General features: G+C 42.4%; 1 protein-coding gene across 2 annotated transcripts in view; it reads right to left on the reverse strand.

Annotated features, from left to right (window-relative positions):
* exoc6b (exocyst complex component 6B) overlaps positions 1-24,191 on the reverse strand; it is a 160,758-nt gene that overhangs the window by 110,526 nt on the left and 26,041 nt on the right. For both annotated transcript variants that reach the window (XM_033609791.2, XM_033609793.2), the window contains exons 7-8: positions 12,669-12,857; positions 5,103-5,171 (exon numbers count right to left, since the gene is read on the reverse strand). In XM_033609791.2, the coding sequence (XP_033465682.2) occupies positions 5,103-5,171; positions 12,669-12,857 (258 nt within the window). The remainder of the gene's footprint in view (positions 1-5,102; positions 5,172-12,668; positions 12,858-24,191) is intronic.

Raw genomic sequence — 24,191 nt, forward strand, 5'->3', positions numbered from 1 at the left:
TATAAATTAGCCTAGCAACTAGCAGAGATTTCCTCTGCTCATATGAAGCCAGGAAAAATCACACACAAGACTTAAAATACTATTTTTGTGGAGGCTTTATTGTCTTCACAATTTATTGTTTCTTATCTGTGAAATTAAAGTAAATAAAAGCTTTGTTTCCACTGAGGGAAATGGTTTCAGCTTACAGAAATAGACAGGAGGTCTGCGTTGCCAAGACGTGTAGTTACATTTCTGGGGAGGTGCACGTCAGGCTATGGTTCTAAAAAGTGTTGATGGAGAACTTGTGAGGCTTATGGCCGTATCCATTAGAGGTTGCAGCTATCGGCCACTATCAGAGCCCCATTCCACCATTAACGATAGTTTATATAAAGTCCTATCGGAGGTGATTAATCAGCCAAACCGATACAGTCGACCTCTAAAGTCAATCATAAATCACTGTAGCTAGCAGACTAACCACTTCATAGCATCAGTCGAGAAGCTCCTAGAGCTCCTTTACATTTCCTGTGTACTGTGAAACACAGCTAATGAGCTGCGATAGCTTCCTCCATTTTGGACTCTATGACTCACTGTTCCCTCAAAGGTCAGCTCCATCAAGACTGCGAGCTACTTGTCAGTGGTGTAACTTTGTTCATCAAAGTTGAGCCAAATGCAAAAGTGTGTGCAGATTGCCCTGCAAGCCAGGTCAGTGATCGCAGCGATTCAATCGTAAGCTGCAAAATGTCATCATTTTAAATGCTGGCCTTAATATGTGGGTGTCAAAGCATCAGCTTAGTGCTCCCAGTCCGACCAGTCCACTGATTTCCTCTCCTGCCCTCTCCTCTGCTCTGCTCGTTGTGTTGGACCTCCGTCCCGTGTTTACATTGATCACAACTCACATTTCTCAACGTGCAGCACGTGTGTGTATGTGTGCAAGGGTAACAAAGGAGTATTGTTCGTGCTCCGACGCTGCTCGACTACGGCTGGAAAATCGTGGACTTTAAACATGGAAAAGAGAAGGAGGGATGGAGGTGGAGAGAAGACAGAGGAGAATGGATGGAGGAGAAGGAGGAGTGGTGGTCTTGATTGCAAATGGGATTCCACGTCCAGGTTTACTAGAAAAATAAATGAAACTGTTACATGCGCGTGCCTGTGTGAGTACAAGTCAGTCTCATTTAACAATCAAACTGTGTGTGTGTGAGTGTGTGTGTTCATGATTTTCCAGTGGAACCCCCTCCCAGTACAGCAAGCTGTGCTGGATATTCTGGTTTTCTTTTCTAATGGTAAATCCACATCTCTGCCCAATGGCCTGTCATTCAAAGTGCTGCCACACCACTCTAATGGATAAAACAGTTTCAGCAGTGTGTGTGTGTGTCTGTGTGTGTGTGTGTGTGTGTGTGTGAAAGAGAAAGAGGGAAAGAGAGAGACAAGCAAGCAAGCTGGCGAGGCTGACCTCGGAGGTGAAGAGGTCAGACCTTTCAACACCTTCCCAACACTGCACTCACTCCTTTCCCTTCTCCTCCATCTCTTTTCCTCCTCTTTCATTTCTACCTCTCCTCTCTAATCTCTCTCCCCGTGTTGTGTTTTCACCCTCGTCTTCCTGTTTTTGCCCCTTTAACCTCCCCGTGACCTCCCTCCCGTTCCTCCCCCTCTCCTCGCTCCTTATCACTCTGTAGCCGATTCACTTTCTCCTCCCTCTTTCCTCTAAACGCCACCACTACACCTCCGCTGACCTCTGCACTCCCTCCTCTCTTCTTATCACTACCACTTGTTTATCATTTAAATTCTCCATCCCTCTTCTCTTTATCTTTCCTGCATTTTACCATGTCTCCCCCCCTCATGATTTTCCTCCCTTGTTTCAACAACTATACTTAAAGGACACCTTAAGAGGTCGTGAACCACTGTCACAACCTGCTGATCATTAAAATGCCCGTCGCTGAAGCTGCTAGAACATCCCATCACAACTCTAAAACAGCTGGACCAAAATACTTTTTCATCCTCCATTCCTAACCACAATGAATTCTGCCTTGTTCTCACCCCTTCTTCAACTTTTCTGACCTCTCTTCCCTCATCTCGTTCTCAGCAGGTCAACGGTATCTGCCATGTAGAAGTGGTATACATCATCTGAAAGCTAGGAGCCTGAAGATTAATTTGAGATGCAGCTCTGCACAGTGTGTCAGGTTTTGCTAGTTTAAATTTCTGATAAACATTAGGGCTGTTCGATTATGGAAAAAATCATAACCACGATTATTTTGGTCAAAATTGAAATCACGATTATGCAAACAATTATGTTTGGACTTTGAAAACATGCTGTATTTATCATTTATTGCCCAAAATTCAACATACCATCACCGCCATCTTGGAAAGCCCAGACAAGTCGATCGACGAACTCGAACAAGATTGGATGAGACAAGTGGACGGATCATGTGGGAAGGTGTGGCTGCGGCCGTGGGAAGAAGATGAAAAAGTACAACCCGGAGACCTTCTACAGACTTCAGATCACATTAAGTCACGCTTGTCATTCAACTTGGATTGACTTTCCAAGATGGCGGTGGTAGGCAGTTCTGTCTAGGTCGGTAATACAGTTGTAAACAATCTTTTTAAATAAACTCTCTGATAACATCAGAAGTTCTCGATGCTTTTGGTTTGATGTTAGGGCCTGTCGCAGTCGACCACAGAAGTGTGGGAATTATAACTGGCAGTGGTTGCTGATATTTTGTTGATGACAAAATAAAATTAGGCTACAAAAAAATCGTTGACTCTCGATTTCATTAATTTTTAAATCGTTTAACTTCAAACTCGCAATCACGATCACCAGACAATTAATTGCACAGCCTTAGTAAACATTTTGTTTTGTTCTGTTTAGGCGCCTATTCAAACTCTTGAGCTGTTTCATACATTACTGAAGCATTTGTTACACAGATTTGCTGCGAAATTTAAGCATTTTTTACCACATAAGAATTGATAAAAATAGTCAAAAATCCTCTCTGTATGTTGCTTGTGTGTGACAGGAAGGGCCACTGTCCTGTTTCCAGCCTTGCTGCCCCCAGATTTAAATGGATTGCTCCCCCACTGGCTCTCTGCTCGTACATACCAGCTCCTGTAGCAGCTCTTTTTCTCTGCTCCCGTAGCAGCTCAACTCTTCTCCTCAGCATTGATGCAAAGAGAACTCTGTAGCTGTTGCTGTGTCTCGTGTGTGACAAAGAATGGATGAGGAGACTCGTTGTTGAGGTCGAGAAATATCCCAGGTCATGGTCAGTTCGATCTGAAGAAAATTCTTGGATTTGAGGCGAAACGCCTTCAAGAAACGCAAGCAAGTCTAGTTGTCTACAATACAGCTCTTATGATCCCAAGCTAAACGACCCACAATCCCGTCATTATAAAGACAATGGTCAAAATAATATTGCCTGGCGAGTCAAAGCTCTGGAGATCGGCTCTTCAGGTGTGAAATCAAGTGTTATTATGGGCTGTCCACACATGACTTTAAGCTAATGCAAAAGTGAAGGAAGTACAGATCTTTCAGTAAAAGCAGTAATAACTTTGCGTGGTCGTCTGTTGATGAGCTGCGGCGCGACGCGTCCAGTGTGCGCTAAGGGTGCCAATGTGTTATCATCTTCAGACACCAAGACCTTGAGGAACACCTCAGAAACTTTTGACATCTGGAGCTTTCTCAATAGGTCGTCTTATACACTGAAGTCGGTTTCAAAAGTCGGTCTCAGTACAATGAAATAGCTACTAAGGGGACTAACATCATCTCATCTCACATGAATAAAACTCGTCTCATTAAATCCACAACAGTTTTTGTACTGCATGAGGAACACAGCATAGTCTTTGCCCAAAGGTGCTTGGGACTCGCATAAAGTGTGCATGTATATAAAGAGGAGAGTTTTGGGTACTCAAAGATCCAATTTTCATTTAGATATCTTGAGGTGAGAGGTCAAAGGACCCCGTGTGGAAATGGCAATGCCAGTTTCACCCTTGTGAAATTGTAGCTTAACATTAGAGCCTTATTCAGGCCCCGTCCTGACAAACTAGCCTGACATGATTGGTTTTAACGGATTCTTTAGGTCTTCTAGTTTCACATGATAATGTTATCTTCTAGAGGAATGAGGGCGCTGGTGTATGAGCAGAGTGGAAGCAGTTCAACCTTCCCCTCCAAATCTCTTTTATTCTTCAGCTCCTTCCACCATCTCGCCCCCTTTACCCTTTCTCTAACCTCACTCTCCCTTTTTGCCCCCTCCCTCCAACCCTCTTCTTGCCCGTTCATTTTCTCCTTCCTGTCAAAGTTCATGCACTTCCTGTCCCCCTGCCAGAGAGCTCCCCCAAACACACACACACACACACACACACACACACACACACACACACACACACACACAAACTGAACAGAAACAGAAACAGCCGACCTTCTGGCCGCGTTGGCCCGGTCACGGCCCCAACAGGCCTGCAGACACAGACACACACACACACACACACAGACACACACACACACACACACACACACACACACACACAGACCCCAAATGTGCACCTAACCCAGTCATGGCCCAGTCAACACCTCCAACCTTGTCGCTTTCGCTCTGACTGAGATGAGACACACACGCACTCACACCCAGCAGCAGCCGCCTGGTTGGAGTGAAGCCAGGCTGAGCCAGAGGCCTCATTTTACAGCATCATGTACCTCACTGTACAGAAACCTTTGGGGCTGGGTGGTGTGATGTCACACTGTACAGTTTACCATGAGACTACGGAGCAGATTTTGTTACCTCTTTGATATCGCTGGTTGCATTAGGTCATTGTAGGTAATGCTGCAAATGAGTAAGCAGGACTTATTTGTAGTAATATTGGATTTACAGGATTGTTGTACAAATAATACAAAGTAGAGCTTGGCCATATATAAATCCATACTACACCATGATATGAGACTAAATATCCAGCCCATAGCCCACGCTGATACACAATTTGTTACTTAAGTTAGCGACTGTGAGCATGGTGGGCTGGAGATATTAGAAGGTGTTACAAACTGGAGTGCTTGTGGATCAAGTCGAGGTTGAAACAAGAGAAAGTGACAGATGGAAGTCACAGAGATGGGAAAGAAAAAGAAACAATGAAGGAGATTAACTCACCAGCACAGTGTAGATGTGCAGACAGCGGTAAACTGGAGAGAAATCCACCAAGTCCTGAGCTCCAGGGACCTACAGAGAGAAATATAATCAGACTGGATGCACACCATGAGAAACTTCTTTTAGTAACATTTGGGCTGTTGTTACCATTGCTTTCTTTCTCTTTGTCCACTATTTTCATTTATATGTTCTGGCAACACATATGTATTTACATGTCATTCAAATAAAGCAAGTTGAAACATGTACATAAAGCCAGGGCTGCCCCCGAATATACAACCAAACGTTAGTCAACCAGAAAGGTCATTAGTCAGCAAGATTTCACTGGGCGCTTAGTTGCCAACTCTATCAGGAGCTGCGCCTTGTCAAAATAAATCAAAACCTATATGACTGGACCGTGTGGGGATTTAATTTGAAAGGACAGACACAGGAAGTGTCCACGCTCAGCAGTCAGACAGGAGTCAGGTTAATTTCCAGGGCTGGTACCTGCGGTTATTCCACAGGCTAGTTAATAACATGTCGGGCAGGAAATTCAAAGTGTGGGATCATTTTGAGAAGGTGAAGGACGAACCCAAGGTGATATGTAAACTCATCTTCATTGGTCGACTACAAACATGATGTATCATCTGAAACATGGAAGTAGCTACATACCCATTAGCCCACAGCGTCAGTGTGTGACGCGCACTTGTAGATAAAATATAGGCCTATGTTAATGAAGGTTCTAGGCTCTACTCCGAGCTCCCTCTGGATGTCTGAGCTCCTTATCCTATCTCTAAGGCTGAGTCCAGAGGAAACTCATTTCGGCTTCTTGTATCCATGATCTTATTCACAAACAAAATATTACAGATAAGACAGGCAGTGTGCAGCTCCAGCTCAGGAATGATAACACTTGTGCCTTCCTGTCCTCCGGTTAATCTAGGACATTTTAGCCTCCTAGATTACACAACTCAAACAGAAACAGTTTCAAAATTAAAGCCCACAACATGCTGCCTTGATATTCTGCCTTCAAACTTTTTTAAAACCATTTTTAACTGCATAGCTCCAGATGTACTGCAGATAATAAATACTTCTCTTAAAGCAGGCCAGTTGCCCCAGGCCTTGAAAACTGCAGTAATAAAACCTCTCCTAAAAAAATCAAATCTGGGCGCCACAACAATTTGTAACTGTAGGCCAATATCAAATCTGCCATTTTTGGGGAAAATCATTGAAAGGGTTGTCTTTCAGCAAATCCATACTTTTATGATGCAAAACAATATTTTTAACACATTTCAGTCTGGATTTCGGCCACATCACAGCACTGAGACTGTACTTATCAAAGTCTTGAATGATATTCATCAGAATAATAATGCATGCAAATCCTCTGTCCTGGTATTACTAGATCTCAGTGCTGCATTTGATATAGTTGATCATAATATACTACTTAGCAGATTGGAAAAGTGGGTGGGACTCACCGGCACTGTGCTACAATGGTTCAAATCTTACTTACAAGATAGGGACTTTTTTGTGTCAATTGGTAACCATGAATCTGAGCGAACTACGATCACATGTGGGGTTCCTCAAGGGTCCATTCTCGGACCACTTCTATTCAACATCTATATGCTACCCCTAGCCCAGATTATGGAACATCACAACATCTCCTATCATACGTATGCCAACGACACACAACTCTATATCTCAGTGTCATCACACGACTACAGTCCCTTACTCTCATTGAGTAACTGTATTCATCAAATCAATGACTGGATGTGCCAGACTTTTCTCCAGCTAAATCCAGAAAAGACAGAGGTATTAATTTTTGGCCCTAGAAATGAAAGGGCAAAGATCAGCGCCCACCTTGGCTCTATGTCATTGACAGCTACAAATCAAGCCAGAAATCTTGGTGTTATTATTGACTCAGACCTGAACTTCAACAGCCATTTAAAGTTTATTACTAAATCTGCCTATTACCACCTGAAAAATATAGCTAGAATTAAGGGGTTTCTGTCTAAACAAGACATGGAAAAACGTATTCATGCATTCATTTTCAGTAGGTTGGATTATTGCAATGGCTTATTTACAGGTCTTAACAAAAAATCAATCAGACAGCTGCAGCTGATTCAGAACGCTGCCGCCATAGTCCTTACAAACACCAGGAAACTGGACCATATTACACCGGTCATTAAATCGCTACACTGGCTTCCTGTGAGTCAAAGAATAGATTTTAAAATCTTACTGCTGGTCTACAAAGCCCTAAATGGTCTCGGACCAAAATACATGCTTGATCTACTGGTTCCCTACGAAGCATCCAGACCCCTTAGGTCATCTGGAACAGGTTTGTTGTGTGTTCCAAGAACAAGAACCAAGCAAGGTGAGGCAGCATTCAGTTATTATGCTCCTCACCTGTGGAACAAACTTCCTGTAGATCTGAGGTCTGCTCAAACTGTCAGCTCCTTTAAATCAGGACTAAAAACACTATTGTTTACTGAAGCGTACTCTTAGGTTAAATACTTACCCGCTGTATTCTACTGCCCGTACTTTTTAACTACACACTGCTGATTTATGCCTTTTATTATTCTACTTCTTTTCTTATCCTAACTGTTCAATGTATTGAGCCTGTTTTTATTTTATGTTACTGTATTTTATTATTATCACTATCATTCTCAATTTCTATTTCCCTTTTTAATCGACTGTTTTTATTGTTTTAAATTGTGTGTTGTTGCTTTTAATGTCTCTGTAAAGCACTTTGAATTACCATGTGTTGAATTGTGCTATACAAATAAACTTGCCTTGCCTTGCCTTGCCTTGCCATTCTTTCGGTCACAACCCAGTGCTCATGACCATAGGTAAGGATTGGGACATCGATGGACCAGTACATCGAAAGCTTTGCCTTCTGGCTCAGCTCCCTCTTCACCACGACAGTCTAGCACCGCACCTTCATCACTCACCTGTATATAACTCACCCATTTACATTTTATCAAGGGTTAAAGTTCTGCATAATTAAGAGTGTGACTGCTCTGAGTGACAGGTGGGTGCCGTCCGTTGACAAGTCGCTACCATGGCAACAACGTTTGTTAGGTAACACAACCATGGGGTAACCCAGATCGATTTTTAGATGCATCGAGATTCTGTCTTGAACAATGCAAGCATCGATTTGGAAAACTCATAATTGATTTTAATTTTAGTTTTGTATTTATTTTTCAAATTACCGTAACTCTTCGACCATTCACGCTATCGACGTAATTCCAACGGATTCTGAAAGCTGAGAAGCGGACATTAGGTACATTACGGTAGTGACGCCATTACCTGTGGAAGAGGGGAGGGAAGTGAGCACAGTAGGAGGAGAGTGACAGCTGACGAGGAGAGTGCAAGTTGGAGTGATTTAGCGGTGTTTTAGTGGAGTTTGGGTGGAGTTTTCTTTGTAAATAATATTTAGTGTTGTAAATAATAGTATTTGTGGTTTTTTGAGAGCTTTTGAGTTTTTTTAATGCCGTGTTTTCGTCGTGTTTTCACCATAGTGCGTAGTTTTGCCATCGTTTGTCTTTTTTGCAATAGTTCGTGTTTTTACATTTCATAGATAGTTATAGTTAGTTATAGTTTTGTAAATACTGGAGGAGAAATGTCGAGGAGGTCGACGAGGGACAGGAGAGTCCCATTGAGATGTGTGGATGAGGAGGATGGACCGGAGGAGACTGGTGGAGTGTAGTCATCTCAACCACAGTAAGTAATATAGTTTGTATGCACTGGATATGTATTCCCAGCTTTATTACAATAATGTTTTTCAATATCTAGTGTAAATTTTCTTATTGGCTCATTTTAGAATCGAGAATCGTTTTAGAATCGAAATTGTTGCCCTCAGAATCGGAATCCAATCGTGTGGTGCCTAGAGATTCCCACCCCTAATTGTAGCATATTGGCCACCTAAAAGTCTTCAGCGTTTGGTTGTATTAAAAGACCCTCTAAGGAGTCAGACGTTCTGTTTTTCTGTTGGGTATATCTTAATTTAGATTTTAAGCCTCTTTTTTGCTCGCAAAAATTAGCGTTATCACAGTCAACCATAGTTGTGTATGCATCGTGCTTAGCAAGCTAGCAGCTAGCGTTAGGGATATCTCAACGTTATGCTCCAAATATGGTCTCTTCTGGCTCCTAAAACCCAAGATGGTGACGGCATAACTCTTCAAAACGGCAGTCCGCAAACCAACAAGAGGCTACATCCATTATTTATAGAGTCTATGGTTTTGAGCCGAGGAAGAGGGGTCAACTTTTAATTTTGTGTTTACAAACCGCAACAGACAAATCCTACTCTTTCTTCTTTTAACATATACGTTTTGGCAAAAAAAAAAAAAAAAAGAGAGAGACAACAACTGCCTCTCAGGTTAGGTTTTCTAAACCAATGTCACTGCCAACAGAACTTCACTGTAATGGACAGAAAGTATAGAAACCAAAAGAGACAGAGGAGTAGAGGCGGCACTTCATTACTTCGTCTAAAAGTCTTCTGACAGTGTCACCAGACGTTCATACCTCGTATTCTTTCCGTCTATCTCTCTGTCTAACCATCCCACATTCCACTCCTTCCTCCCTACCCACATCCTCTGTCTTCCGGGGAACAACACAGTGGCAATTTACCCAGTTTAACACACACACACACACACACACACACACACACAAAGCAAAGCAAAAAACCATGTGCCCTCTTGCCCTCTGGAAAGTTTGCTTTTTGTAATAAAAAAATCATAGGAGGCGCAGCAGCACAATGCCAGCTTTGATGTGACCGCACACACACACACACACAAAGTCCTGAGACAAGTAGAACAAACAAAGAACAATTAAAGACAGAGGTGGAGGGAGAGGAGGAAAAGAGGAAGTGAGGAAGATTGAGGGCTTGAGGGAAGATGATTGAAAGAGAAAAAGTCAGACAGGTACGCATATCTTAAAGTTCAAGGAAGGGAAATGAATGGCATAAAATTTAAACATGAGAAAAAAAGAGTAAATTGTGTGCGAGGAGGTGTTGAGGAACAACCAGAGACAGAGAGACGCAAAAAGAAAGAGAAGAAGAAATGATAGAGACAGATAAAGGTAAAAAAGAGCACCTCAGAAAGGAAGTAGAAAGACGAGAAGAGAGACAAAGTAGTGAAGATAAAAAGGACAAGAGAAGAAGAACAAAAGGAGCAAATAAAAATAGGATGCAGAGACACAGGGGGACAGACTGTAAATGAAGGGAAAGGGAAGAAAGGGAGAGACATGGCAGGGGCAGGGATGGCGTGAGGAGACGGGATGCCGATGGTTGGCATCACCGCAGCCGTCGGCGCCAACGCGGTCGTAACCTCTGGCGAACCGTGGGGTCAGGCCTTTGTTCGGAGCCAAGGTCTTCCCGTGAAGAAGGTTGAGTCAAGTTTACAGGACGTAAATAAGCCGAGGGGACGACAGGGACCTTAAAACAGAATGGCAGCGCGGGGGTGACAAGTTCAGCCCTATTCTCTTCAGCTTCATTGTACTTTGCTTTCCTTGAGTGTGAACAACAAAAAGGACTCGTGATCCCGCGAGGGATGACTTCAAGAGTTCAGTGCCAAAATGCTTTGTGTCCACAAAAAGTTCATCTTTAGAACAGTCTGTAAACATGCTACTGATGTACTTAAACAACCTACGGTTCTTCACACTGGTGTAATCATGAGCTAATCACTTAAGTAACGTGATACAGTATGTGGGCAATATGATAGACCATAGGGCCGTGGTTCTTCACCTTTGTGACGCATTACTTATTCACAATAAGAGTAAAAGACTTTGCAGTAAAACAAATAAAACATCTAAAACATTATCCCAAGGGTCCTCCTGACCCTGTCTGTCAAAATGCCTGTGTGCACGACAACAACAACAACATGATATCATATGATATAATCGCAATTATACAACAAGTAGTTTCAACCAAGCAAACTGATTGGTCAACAACACATTTAGAATGTGCTCAAATCACCTTTGCTACTTGAGACGCTCCACCCACCCAAACACCGTTGCAGACCAAGCAAACCCCCCCATGGCAACAACAGTCGCGGATGGCAGTTGCCCTCCCAGCAGGACAATGACCCCATGCCACACCCCAAACCCTGGAGATCTTGCCTCCGGAAGAAGAGCAGAAGAGCCCTGGTTTCCGGTTGTAGGCTGTTTGTAGTTCGCGTGATATTGACCAATCACGTTTGAGCCGGCTGCAGTTGTTGCCAGGTTAAACGCTCTGTGCGGTGAACTAACGAGGCGGAACATAATTGGCGTCACTGCAAACTCTGAATCAGCATATTCACTTATATATAAACGGAAGTCGGAAACGGAAATTCGACTCCTCCGCTCCAATCAAACCGAAATGCCAAAAAAATCGGGGGTCTGCCCCCAGAGGCTGTATCACCATCTGCCGAAAGTCAGACGCCGAATACAGCCAATGGATTCCGAGAATGCCCAAGGAACGTGACAAGGCATCGACCTGGCCTCCAAATTCCCCAGATCCCAATCCGACTGAGCATTTGTGGGACGTGCCAATACCCCAGATGTATGCCTATCCACAGTGGGGCCTCTACGGATTGGCCTTAACTCTGACATGTCACTGTATGGACACAGGAAGTCTGGGGTTGCCCCGTGGTGTCTGGCACCAGGGTCTTCACAGCAGATCCTTCGAGTCCTGATTTTAAATGTGTCCAAAACAAGTATTTCGGCTAACAACAAGCCAACACTATGTACCGTGATAAAAGCACAACACTCACCAGCCACACTAAGCGTCTGGCTGATCTGCTCCCACAAGTGGGATTTTCTGTCTTTGTTGTGATAGTTACTAAAGTTGCAACAAATGGGATTTTCTGTCTTTGTTGTGATAGTTACTAAAGTTGCAACAGGAAGGGCCTGCCTCATAGCTCAATCCGTGGAACGTGCACCTCATGTCTAAAAGGCTGAGTCCTTACCAAGGTGGCCTGGGTTCAATTCCAACCCCTGGCTCTTTATTGTTTATCAAATAAAGGTTAAAAAAGGGAGCTGGTGCTCAGAAAATACGCTTAGGTTATTTTAGACTTAAAAACAAACTCTGATGTGTTTCAGCATCGAGCCTTTGTCGTGGAATCGAGATCGACCGACGAAGACGTGATGCCGAAACGTGTCAGTGTTTGTTTTGAGGTCTAAAATGACAATGTTTCGGCATCAAGCCTCTGTTAGCAGTCAAGACAGAGAGGTAACGACTCCCTTACAAAGGCCTGATACCCCAACAGAGTGGAGGACGTTTATATGGAAAGGAAAGGAGATATAAGACAAGGTGAGTCTATAGAAAGAAGGACACATGGAAGAGATGGCAGAAGAAAAAAGGGGATTATAGGGAGGAGACTGAAAAGGAGAAACAACAAAGAAACTGCTGTAGACGCCAACGGTTGTCTGTGTACCAGGGTCAGAGATCATTTGCCAACAACCAATCAGAGTTTAGCGGGATGGACAAATTTGGATTAGATTCACGCTGGAGATCAGAGGTCAGGATACCGCATCCCTTCCTTATGGTCTAGCTTGAAAGGACAGAGACAGAAGGACAGATTCATGTGTGTGTGTATGTGGTTGAAGTTGTAGTTTTCTCACTTCATCATCCTCCTCTTCATCCTCCACATCCAGAATGCCAGAGTCCTGTTCCGACACCGGACTGCCACCCTGTCCGTCGCTGTCCGTCCCCGCTCCTACCGCCGCTGCCTCCTCCTTTCTGCTGCGCCGGCCACTCAGGGCCCTCGGCTGCATGGAGACGGAGCTGTCCAACGAGCGCTGTACCTGGGCCTGAAGCACAACACAGACATACACATCAGACAGGTCAACCTCAACCCTTGGAAATTACTTTTTGTTCGCTTCTGCTTCAGTTATTTCCTACATTTCCCAGAACACCTTTCAGAAGCCACAGAGGAAGAAGTTGAACTTGTTGTATTTAGCTTCTGGCACACCTTCAGAGCCGTGGAGGCTCTTTGATTTTGAAGATCAGACACCAAAACCAGATGTTTACTGATAACAAGGACACACCGTCTGCAACCAAACTCCATTTTAGCTCCTGAAACGTTATACGATTACACTTTACAGAGGAGATGGAGAGAAATAACAACAGAGCAGCAAACACAGGGGAGCGTACGGACATCTCTCAAAAGAAAACAACATGTTAATCCCTATGGGCAAGCGAGCAACAATGTTTCGGGAAAAGCTTAGAAACTGCGGATGATGAGCTCACTGGCTGAGACCTTTGAGGAAAACCTGCCACTCCTTGTCCCGTGAAAATACTCATGGAAACGACCTATAAAAAGTGATTTACCAAAGCGCCTAAGAATACACCAGAGGGAAAATCACAAGACAGGAAGGGAAGAACAGGAAGGATGAAGAGTCAATGAAACCCAAAACAAAGCACATAAAATTAGAGCTGGGGACTTGAAAGAAGAGACAGGGACAGCTCACATGTTTGAACTATACTCCTGTGTGTCAAAACCTTAATTTACATTTAGGTGCACTCAAAAAATGTATGCATATTTAAGCTAAGTATCTGAAAGTGATACCTTAAAAATTTGAGATTGGCTGAAATTGAAAAAAAAAATAGAATTACCACCTTGCAGTCAAGTTGCAGTTACAGTTTATATACATTTCTATCCATACTCATATGTGGCCATGGCAGCTGGTAAAGTTTCAAATATCAATGTTGCTGCAAAGCAAGCTATATATGCCAAAACATAGATTTTCTCCATACATCTTCCCCCTGGCAGCACAAAGATCTATACAATCAGCACAGTTTCAAGATCATTCATTCATTTTCTATAACTGCTTATCCTGTTAGGAGTTGTGAGGGGCTGACATTGGGCGTGAGGCAGGATACACCCTGGACAGGTCACCAGACTATCACAGGGCTGACAGATAGACAGACAACCATTCACATTCACATCTATGGACAATTTAGAGTCACCAGTTAACCTGCATGTCTTTGGACTGTGGGAGGAAGCTGGAGCACCCACGCTGACACGGGGAGAACATGCAAACTCCGCACAGAGGGCTCCCCCACCCTGTGTTCGAACCAAGAACCTTCTTGCTGTGAGGCAACAGTGCTAACCACTTAACCACCATGCCCCTTCTGTTCCCGAAATATGATGCTGAGTAATGGCCAGAAAAGTGTTTTTGCAGTACATTATGCTGTCACAATGAAAATGGCCTTTGAACTTTTGGTTATAAAATTTCATAATTTTTTATAGTTATGATCAAAAATATGCTTTGAGAGGTCACAGTGACCTTTGACCACCAAATTCTATTCAGTTCATTCTTGAGTCCAAGTGGAAGTTTGTGCCAAATTTGGGGAAATTTCCCCAAGACCCTACTGGGATATCATGTTCACAAGAATGAGACGGACCCAAGGTCACATTGACTTTGACCTTTGACCACCAAATTCTGATTACTTCATTGCTTTGTCCAAATTAACGTTTGTGCCAGATTTGGGGAAATTCCCCCAAGACCCTACTGGGATATCAGGTTCACAAAAAGCAGACAGACCTAAGGTCACAGTGACTTTGACTTTTGACCACCAAATTCTGATTACGTCATTGCTTTGTCCAAATTGACATTTGTGACAGATTTGGAGAAATCCCCCCAAGACCCTACTGGGATATCAGGTTCACAAAAATGAGACAGTCCCAAAGTCACAATGACTTTGACCACCAAATTCTGATTAGTTCATTGCTTTGTCCAAATTGACCTTTGCACCAAATTTGAAGAAATTCCCTGAAGGTGTTGTTGAGAAATCGCATTCACAAAAATGAGACAAACCCAAGGTCACAGTGACTTTGACCTTTGACCATCAAATTCTAATCAGTTCATTCTTGAGTTCAAGTGGAAGTTTGTGCCAAATTTGGGGAAATTTCCCCAAGACCCTACTAGGATGTCATGTTCACAAGAATGATACGAACCCAAGGTCACAGTGACTTTAACCTCTGACCACCAAATTCTGATCAGTTCATTGCTTTGTCCAAATTGACGTTTGCACCAAATTTGAAGAAATTCCCTGAAGGTGTTGTTGAGATATTGCATTCACAAGAATGAGACGGACCCAAGGTCACAGTGACTTTGACCTTTGACCAGCAAATTCTAATCAGTTCATTCTTGAGTCCAAGTGGAAGTTTGTGCCAGATTTGGGGAAATTCCCCCAAGACCCTACTGGGATATAAGGTTCACAAAAATGAGACAGACTCAAAGTCACAATGACTTTAACCTTTGACCACCAAATTCTGATCAGTTCATTGCTTTGTCCAAATTGACGTTTGCACCAAATTTGAAGAAATTCCCTGGAGGTGTTGTTGAGAGAAACCCAAGGTCGCAATGACTTTGACCTTTGACCACCACATTCTGATGAGTTCATTGCTTTGTCCAAACAGACGTTTGTATCAAATTTGATGAAATACCCTAAAGGTGATTAGAATTATGCAACGGACGCTCCACTGTGCTGACGCCAATAGGAGCGAGGACATGTTGTGATTTCTTATAAAATAAATGCTGTTTTAATTCTGGCTGAATTACAATCTCAGGGTACTTTTTGTGGTATGTCCTCCCTCCTGCGCCGGTATTTCCAGAAGGTGAGAACATGGCTGACAAGACAAGAACTAATTTTTGTTAACTGGGTTTCATTCTCACACATCACAGACATTTTTGTTTATCAATTGGTCAGAAAGAACAGGAAAATGCATAGATTTCTGTCAAATAAAGTAGCAAAGACTGTTCTCCTTTACTGTGCGTGAACCAATCATGCTGTCGTGCGTTGTCACTCCCCGAAGGCCCATTCTGAGCCTGCTAACATAAAAAAAGGTGGAGCACAGACAGAAGGAAATGTAGTCCGAATGGAACGGTTTCCCACAGAACAATGCAATGTGCAAGGTAATACCTGATGCAACCCGTGTCCTGTCTGTGTCACTATTTGGGGAAAACAAGGTATCATGGGAAATGATGCACTCTGCTCCCTCTGCAGCAGTGTTAGATTAGGAATACTAAAAATATAAATAATCAAACAGGAAGTTTTGACTGGAAATTAATGGGAGCTGGTATCCAACACAAAATGAAAACAGAGTCACGTTTCTTTGGGAGGTTGCCAAGCCTACCTCTGAAGGAAGACATTATTTTCTATTGTTTTGCACTATATAGATTATTGAGCTTAAGTTTTCTTCGTCTCCATAGTTTGTTCAATCTAATATCTGAACATAGATATGGATATTTCTTGGATTTGTTCATCAAACAACTTGAACTCTTAACGATCTTTCCTATGTTGAGCGTCCATCACAACTCTACCACCAAAATATTTCTGTGGGAAAACCTTGTTATGAGGGGGAAACCCTCTCAGATCTAAGATGCATGCATCTTTCCATCCACACCCAGATCCGCCTCAGGTCCTTTTGAAAATCGATGTGAATGCTTCGGCTTCCTCTGCTCGCCAGCGCCGGCACGTAGGCTACCTTGTGCATTTAAACCGGACCATTAGGGACGTCAATAAATACGTCAGAGGCTTCAAGCATCCAGATTTTTGCCTTTAATAACAACGGTAATGAGAAAAACTGGTGTTGGTAGGAGGGTGGGTACACACAGACCCGGATAAACACAATATTAGCCATGTTGGAGGAATACAATGCCATCTTTGATCTAATGCCCACACACATACAAGGCTAATGAGTCATATCGGACAATAAGCACAAAATGAATCAGGGGAAAGTCTCTTTTCTTGGTATAGAAGGTGAGGGGAAGCGAGTGGGGACACACTGGAATGTGCCAAGATGTGCCCTCTCTTTTTAGGAAAGAATAGGTAACAAAATCTCTAAGCACCTCAGCAATGAGTCTTTTCACTAATTCTTCGAGACTCAACCAAAACTCTTTTAAAAGAGTCGAAATACTCAAGAACGACAGAACAATCCACAACAAAGAAATGGCACAGACCTTAAAAACACAAAGTCAAGAGTCTTGTTGTGACACTTCTTTCTCTGCATGGCATTCCTTTCTGATCCGCCAAATGGTCGTTTTCTTTCTTTCCGCACAGAAATTAACATAACTAGACCTCAAAAGACAGCATCGCATGAAAAAGACAGACATGACAGAGGTAGTGAATGACAAAGTGTCCAACAGTATGAAACGATGTAGATTCGGACGTCAGCACCTACGTCAGATAATTCCACTTAGCTGAATTTAGGCTTTTTTGCATTTCTTCAACAGGTGCATGTGAGTCCTGATGTATCCATAGGCAATACCAAGTTCTGTTGCAAATAGAAACCCTTTTGACCCTGTCTTTTGTGGCGTTTCTCTTGAGGGGTGGCATTCGATGGGACACTTGAGGCTGAAGTGCGGGAATGTACGTCATCTATTGGTACACAGTCCCATAAGAAATGAGGGAGTGCAGAGATAAAAAAAAAAAAAAGACATGGGAAAAAGAAGGGGACAGAGAATGGGGTACAGGATGAAAAGGGAAAGGACGAGAAAGAGGAAAAAAGTAATGAAAAGGAGGACCAAAATCAGAGCCACACTTTAATCCATTTAGTGCAAAATTACTTTAAATACCTTTTCACTGATTTGATATTACAATGTTGCAACACCACAAGGCAGCCCCAAGCAAAATATGTGCTTCGCTGACAAACTTCAAGGCGATTTGCAGTCTTCTGTGTGTATTTATGGCCTGAGCGTGGAAATTGATAGAAATTGCAAATGAAAGAGCAAAGCTACAGTGATCGCTTTGACAGGTGGTTTAAACGGGCTGTTTGTTGTGGGGAAATTGCAACATTTGTGAAAAGCAGGCGTCCCCGCCTCTCTTTGAAAAGAAAGTAGAGATTTGCGTAATGACAGCGTAGGTCGTTTGCAGTTCTTTTTTTTTTTTTAAAGAACTCTTATTTTGGAAAACAGATACATTTCATTAACATGACTTTAAAAACAAGAGTAATTATTGCCAGCAGTATAGCTGTTTTCCAAAACAACTGGCACCAATTGAAAGAAAGAACAAAATATACTTAATTACAAGATCTGAACAAAAACAAGGTACTTCTAATACCTGGCGTGCTGCTGAAGAATAAGAATGGTTATCAAACATCCATCCGTTTTGAGTTTTGAGTATGAAAACTGTCACCTATAACAACAATCCTTGTTCAGATGTTTAGTTTAGTTATTCTTTGAGTGCATATTTCCTGATCTCGTTTAAAGGGTAAGTTTGGTATTTTTCAACCTGGATCCTATTTTCCATGTTTTTGTGTCCAAGTGACTAACGGGAACAACTAATCTTGAAATCGGTGCAGTAATGAGTCGGACCGCAACAGACAGTAGTAGAATGACAGAATGAATGAAAGTGTTTTTGCCACTGACAGGCTCAGATTGTTACTATAAGTGTCAGACAACATTATGGAAAGGATCCCTACAGAGATAGACCTTCTTGTTTAAGAGCAACATCTTTTCTGTTAAACCAGAAACAGCCCTAAACCACCAGCCAGTTTTACCTAACTCCATTTTTACAATAATAATAATAACATACTAGTCCATACCCATTGGTAGCTTTGTCACCTTCTACCTATGCCAATCCTCAATGCCTATGTGCAGTTTCACATAGATTGACCACGTCAGTGAGTAGAAAAACGTGGGACAGACAAAATGACTGACTGACAGAATGACACACTGACAGTTTCCGTGATTATGTACAGCATACCATACCATGACTTAGTCATACCAGAAATTAGAAAAAACAACAACATTGGTCCACAGGGGGAGCCACAGCGATCGGTCGCATTTTAGCCATTTTTAAGCATTTTTCTGTTATTATAGCGCCAACCAGTTGCCAATTAGAGTTAAATTTCTCCAGTCACCTTGAGGCGTCCTGTTCTACATATCTACCAAGGTTAGTAAAAATCCATGTGGTGGTTAGGCCTAGATAAGAAATTAGCTCTCTAGCGCCCCCATTTTGTTTGATGGGGTCAATAATGGAGGGGTCCCCTCAGATTATGTGTGGTCATATGCCTACAAAGTTGCGTGGTGATGGGTGAAACCCTTGAGATGTTATACACCTTCATGTGATGAGCCACGCCCTCCGCAATATTCATTGCCTTATAGAAGCTCAGTTTTAGTAAGTTTTCCAACTTTTGCCAAGAGGGAACTTTAGATATTGGTCCCTAGATTATGTTCACCCAGTTTCATGCAGATCGCTCAAACTTCCTAGGAAGAGATCCATTTGAAGTGTAGGAGGTTTGCGTCAGTGGAACTGAGAGTGTGGGAGGGAGTGTGCCGGTGGAGGAGCCCAGGCAGGTAGGGGGTAGCCAGGTTGTGGAGAGCTTTGAAAGTGATGGTAGGTAGTTTGAAGTGGATACGCTGGAGGATGGGTCCAGGGTGCGTGAGTAGACGAGCAGAGTTCTGGATATATTGAAGTTTCTTGAGTGTTCTGGATGATAAACCGTAGAGGAGGCTATTGCAGTAGTCTGGAAGTGATGAATGCGTGGATGAGGTCTGTGCAGCTGACTGAATAAACTCTGATTTAAGTGTGTCTCGAGTCAGCATATTTCAGAGAAAGATCCTTTTTGTCTGACCAGAAACAGCCCCAAAAATCTCCAAACTCACCAGACTCCATTTAAATAATCAGTGATCTTAGCATTGTAAAATACCTTCATTAATCCTGTAAAATTCACCTCAAATTACCCAAGACGTTTCAAGGCATACCCAAAGTAAACTGAAAACTGCTCTTGTTCTATTGTTAGTACATGTATGGTCTCATTTGAAAGGTAACACCTATGTTTTTTAAGTTTCAACACACTGAATTACAAGTTTTCTTTTTATCTTCACCTTATTATTTCCTTGAAAAAAAATGCACAAAAGACTAGAACTGGGAGGTATTAGCTGGAAAACACAATGGGGCCATATCATGGAGCCTCATCAGGTCCAAATTCGAAGTATATAACAATATCACAGAAAATAAACATTTTAGGCATATTTTTCTGAGGTTTTGTCCAGGCCCTTTTCAAAAAAGAGGGTAAAACAATATTCTAAATGTAGGAATATGGGTGAAAAACTAATCAACACAGACAGAAATATCTATTTAAGAGCTTATTGTATATAAAAAACTTCAAGAAAACATAAAATGATCAACAGGAGCCATTTGAGCCATTTATAACAGTCTATGGTACCTGTAAGGAGTGCAAATCTCCTTTGGAGCTCTGGAGTGTCACTGACTACAAGACCCATAAGCAATCAGGCCAAATAGGCCAAGTGCTGGTTCTTTAAATGGCTCATTTGCTATCAAAGCCATAGCAACAAAACTGGAAGCTCCTACTGGCTCAAGTTCAAGTTGTCAATGAGTTTGCCACCATTTTGAGATCCAGCTAGCTGGTTTGGTCACACGCAAAACGGGAGAAATTATGGATATACCGTGAAGAAATATCAACGTTTTAAACAATGCAGTGGCAGTTTGTGGATATCTATTGGTGTAATATTGTGCTTGGACTAAATATTTGGCTGGATTTGCATTGTGTGGACCACTGGAAGCGCGTGACAAATGAACTGGTAGTTTCTGTCTGGATAATGTCGATCTGTGGATTCAAATTATGCTTCATGGGTCTGTTTTTTTAAGACTGACGGAAGTGTTTATCGAGCCTGCTGTGGTGCTTGTATCTTAAAATGGCCAGCAGTATTGGCACCACGAGGAGCGTAGCTTTCAAATGATATGTTATAAATATAGCTGTTGTTTACGTATCATAATCAACACCTTAGGTGGGGCCCACGGACGGACTGTTGGATTCTTAACAGTTAAAAAGTTGACAGAAACAAAATAAAACTTACAAAAAACTGTCTTGATTCATATTTCCAATGTTCAACAATCACCAGCTCCGGTTTGGTTGAATTAAACCTTTCATTTATCCAGTTAGGTGTGAAAATATGCTGGGTATATGGGTGCTAAAATTACTACTTATTCAAATAGAGTTTGGTGGAACTCATAATGGCAGTTTCAGGGCTGTTTTTGGTTAAATGAAAAGACTCTTACTCTTTAACAAAAAGGTCTATCCCTGTAGGGATCCTTTCCATGATGTTGTCAGACACTAACATTGACAATTTGAGCCTGTCAGTGGCAAAATAAGCGCTTTTAGTAGACGTAAACAGACGCTGTAAACATGCCAAAAGTGTTCACAATGCAGCCTGTTTTGCAGCTGCAGCCCTCTTGCTCAATACTGAACCAATTTCAAAAAATGCTGTTCCCATCAGTCATTTAGAGACAAAACATCTGACAATAGAGTCCAGGCTGGAAAACATTGAACTTTTAGACAGTATTCTTTTCTTTAGTCTTGTGCGGATGACATGTGTTAATACCAAACTCTGCTATGTTGGAGAAATTTTGCTTTAATAGATTTAAAAAAGGGGTCTCTACGGATAAAAGTACAAGAACGGTATTTTTTTTGTTATCTCTAAAACGCATGGAATTTGCACTGGTATTGAAAAACAACCCAAGATGTACTCAAAGTACACTGCACAGCTGTATCCTGTACTAACATATAAATATAAATTTGGCACTCTGCAATAAATGACTGAGATCAGGATCGGGGCAACAACTTGACTGGGACACCCCTACTATAGATCACTTTCTGGCAGGCAGACCCTGAACCAGAAATAATGGTGTCCAATGGCATTGAACTGTGGAGCATTATTCGGCAGACAACACACACCACACACACACGCAGAGTGACTGACACAACGACCTATAACAGTCTACTTTGGTTTTTGTGATGGTTCAATACACCAACCCAGCGCGTGCCCTCCACCACCCTCGCTGCACGCACACGCATGTGTGTGTTCAGTAACTAGATACAGGTAATCAATCTTCTTCCACTTCACAGGCCCAAAAATCTGTTTCCCATTAGTGTGTGCGTGTGCAAATGTGTGTGTGTGTGTGTGTGTGTGTGTGTGTGTGTGTGTGTGTGTGTGTAAAACTACCGAATACACAGCAGAAGCTCTGAACCCGTCTTTTGCTGAAAGTGAATAGTAGAGCAAGAAAAAAAAAAGAGGAGGAAGAGAAGAAAGGAGGGGAGTAGATGGAAAGATGATGAGATGGAAAGAGCGGAGGAGAGGAGAAGACAGAGATGGTCATGTTGAGAGAGAGAGGAGGAAACGTGATGTGACAGAGAAAGGAGAGAAAGAGGGGAAATGACAAATGACAGGGAAGAGTTAGAGAAGAATGACAAAGACATTTGGAGATGGTTTAAGATTCCTCTCCTCTTTCCTTTTCTTCTGTATCTTCTCCTACTCTTCTCATACCCTCCTCAATGTTTTCATCCTTCTCCGTCTTTGACCTTCTTCTTCTTCTTCCCTTCCTTTCTGCCCTCCTTCAATAAGCTTGCCTTGGGTACCATGATACAATGAAATATGATCCAGGAAAGCCAGTATGAGTAACACAATCATGACTTTGAAGGCTTGGAAGACATCACAACGCTGCACACACAGTTTATAACACGCTGAGAGCAGATTTCACAACCACATCGACAAATTGTTTTATCCTGTCTTAAGTAAACTAAAATTACCCCTCCGTGGTTGTATGCCTCCGCTCACCAGTCAGGTTTCTCTTACAGTTTACATCCACGTCTGTGAAAACATGGATGCTTCACACACATCTTCCCCTCAGCAGCACATTTTCTTATCATCAGCATATGAATTCTTGAGTTATTATCAAAAACACACTTTGTGAGGTCACACTGACCTTGACTGTTGACCTTCAACCACAAAATTCTAATCAGTTTATACTGTACTTCAGTCCAAGTGGACGATTATGTCTAATTTAAAGAAATTCTCTTCAGGTGTTCTTGAAGTGCTGCATTCACGAGAATGAGACAGATGCAAGGTCACATTGGGTGCGGTTACATGATGGCTTCTCATTCAGAATGAAATAAATCTGAATGAAATCATTCGGAATTACATTTTCCAGGTAGTTTACGTGGGAAATATTCATTCCGAATGAGGGTTTACACAGGAGATCAGTTTAATTGCCTGTATTCGGGTCCGCACAAGGTTTGGGGCAGGGAAGGTTTCTGATTGGATAGGGGGCGGGGCGGATGTTACGCGTTTACGTTTACTGGAAGAAAACACTGTAGTCCTCGCTCCGGATAACAAGATGCTTGACGACGCCATTCTTAGTGCCTTTTTCGGGCTTGTTTTGCTTATATTCTTGAAGCAGCAGTACGACAACAACCTTGTTCTGCTAATGCTTCGTCTGTTGAGGAGGAGAAGGGAGGTAGAAGGTCGAAGAAGGGAGACAGAAGACCGTGCTTTGGCATATGGAAACCAGTGAGTGCAACGAGTCCGACTGCTTTATCTCAGCCCGTTGCTATGCACGCTGTATACGTCATCGCGCCAGAAGGGCAAGGAAACGAGCATGCGCAGAAATAACAGAATGGCTGTAATAGGGTAGGAGGTGTATACAAGACAGAAAAATTCTTCCATTTGGGTTCTGAAAAAGAATATTCCACCCCTGTGCACCCGATTAGATTTTCTTTCGGGTTGGCTGTTTTCATTCGGGTTGAGGTGTTTACAAGGAGCATTTCTATTCGGGTAGGGCTTCCAACCCGAATGCAAAACAAATACATGGCTCCATGTAAACGCACATATTGACCCTTGACCATCTAAATCCAATCAGCTCATTGCTAAGTCCAAGTGAACATTTGTGTCATATTTGAAAAAATTCCCCCAAGCTGTTCTTAAGATAATGCGTTCATGAGAACGACATGGGTGTGAGGTCACAGTGACCTTGACCTTTGACCACTAAAATCTACTATTTCATTTTGAGTTCATGTGAATATTTGTGCTAAATTTGAAGAAATTCCCTCAAGGCATTCTTGAGATATCGCGTTCACAAGAATGAGACAAACAAGGTCACAGTGAACTTGACCTTTGACCACCAAAAACTAAATCGTTTTTTGTAAAAAAAAAAAAAAAAAAACATCCCTCAAGGCGTTCTTGAGGTATCACGTTCACAAAAATGGGACGGACGAATGGACGGGCAGACAAAGGGTTGGACAACCCAAAAATATAATGCTTTCGGCCATGGCTATTGCCAGTGCAGAGACATAAATACAGAATACCCCATTGTAAGGTTATTCCAAGAATGGGCAT

The sequence above is a fragment of the Epinephelus lanceolatus genome, chromosome 22 (genome assembly GCF_041903045.1).
Source record: "Epinephelus lanceolatus isolate andai-2023 chromosome 22, ASM4190304v1, whole genome shotgun sequence".
Classification (NCBI taxonomy): domain Eukaryota; kingdom Metazoa; phylum Chordata; class Actinopteri; order Perciformes; family Serranidae; genus Epinephelus; species Epinephelus lanceolatus.